At 59.1% G+C, this 469-nt stretch overlaps 1 protein-coding gene across 1 annotated transcript in view; it reads left to right on the top strand.

Annotated features, from left to right (window-relative positions):
* Window positions 1-384: 384 nt before the first annotated feature.
* The window catches only part of EMH_0010320 (uncharacterized protein), a gene marked incomplete at both ends in the record, with an annotated part of 606 nt that continues 521 nt past the window's right edge, over window positions 385-469 (top strand). The window contains one exon of the mRNA XM_013498913.1: window positions 385-469. Coding sequence (XP_013354367.1) covers window positions 385-469 — 85 coding nt within the window.

The raw sequence follows: 469 nt of genomic DNA, 5'->3' as shown, positions 1-469 counted from the left end.
TCGGGGCTTCTCCTCCAGGAGGAGGAGCAACAGGAGGAGCAGCAGCAGGAGCAGCAGCAGCAGCAGCAGCTGTTGCTGCTGCTGCTGCATGCAAGTGTCGCAGGTGGGGGTGAGTGCGGAGGACAATATGGAGACAGTTGAGAGCAGCAGCTAGCGAAGGGCACTTCTCCTCGTTGGGGGGCCCCGTGGCATCGAGCACGAGGCCCACAAAGCGGCGGTCTACCTGCACTAAGAGGGCCCCCCGCAAGATACCCAGCAGCCTGCAGCAGCAGCAGCAGCAGCAGCAGCAGCAGCAACAGCAGCAGCAGCAGGGAATACAGGGATGCAGCAACAAGAAAATTAGCACAACTGCTTACTGTGGCAGCAGTACACCTAAAGTAACAAATGCGCAGCAGCAGCAACAGCAGCAGCAGAAACAACAGAAGCAGCAGCAGCAGCAGCAGCAGCAGCAGCAACAGCAGCAGCATAA

This window comes from Eimeria mitis, genomic scaffold, assembly GCF_000499745.2.
Source record: "Eimeria mitis Houghton genomic scaffold, Emh_scaff382, whole genome shotgun sequence".
In the NCBI taxonomy this organism is placed as follows: Eukaryota; Apicomplexa; class Conoidasida; order Eucoccidiorida; family Eimeriidae; genus Eimeria; species Eimeria mitis.
This window is presented reverse-complemented; position numbering and strand designations above follow the sequence as displayed.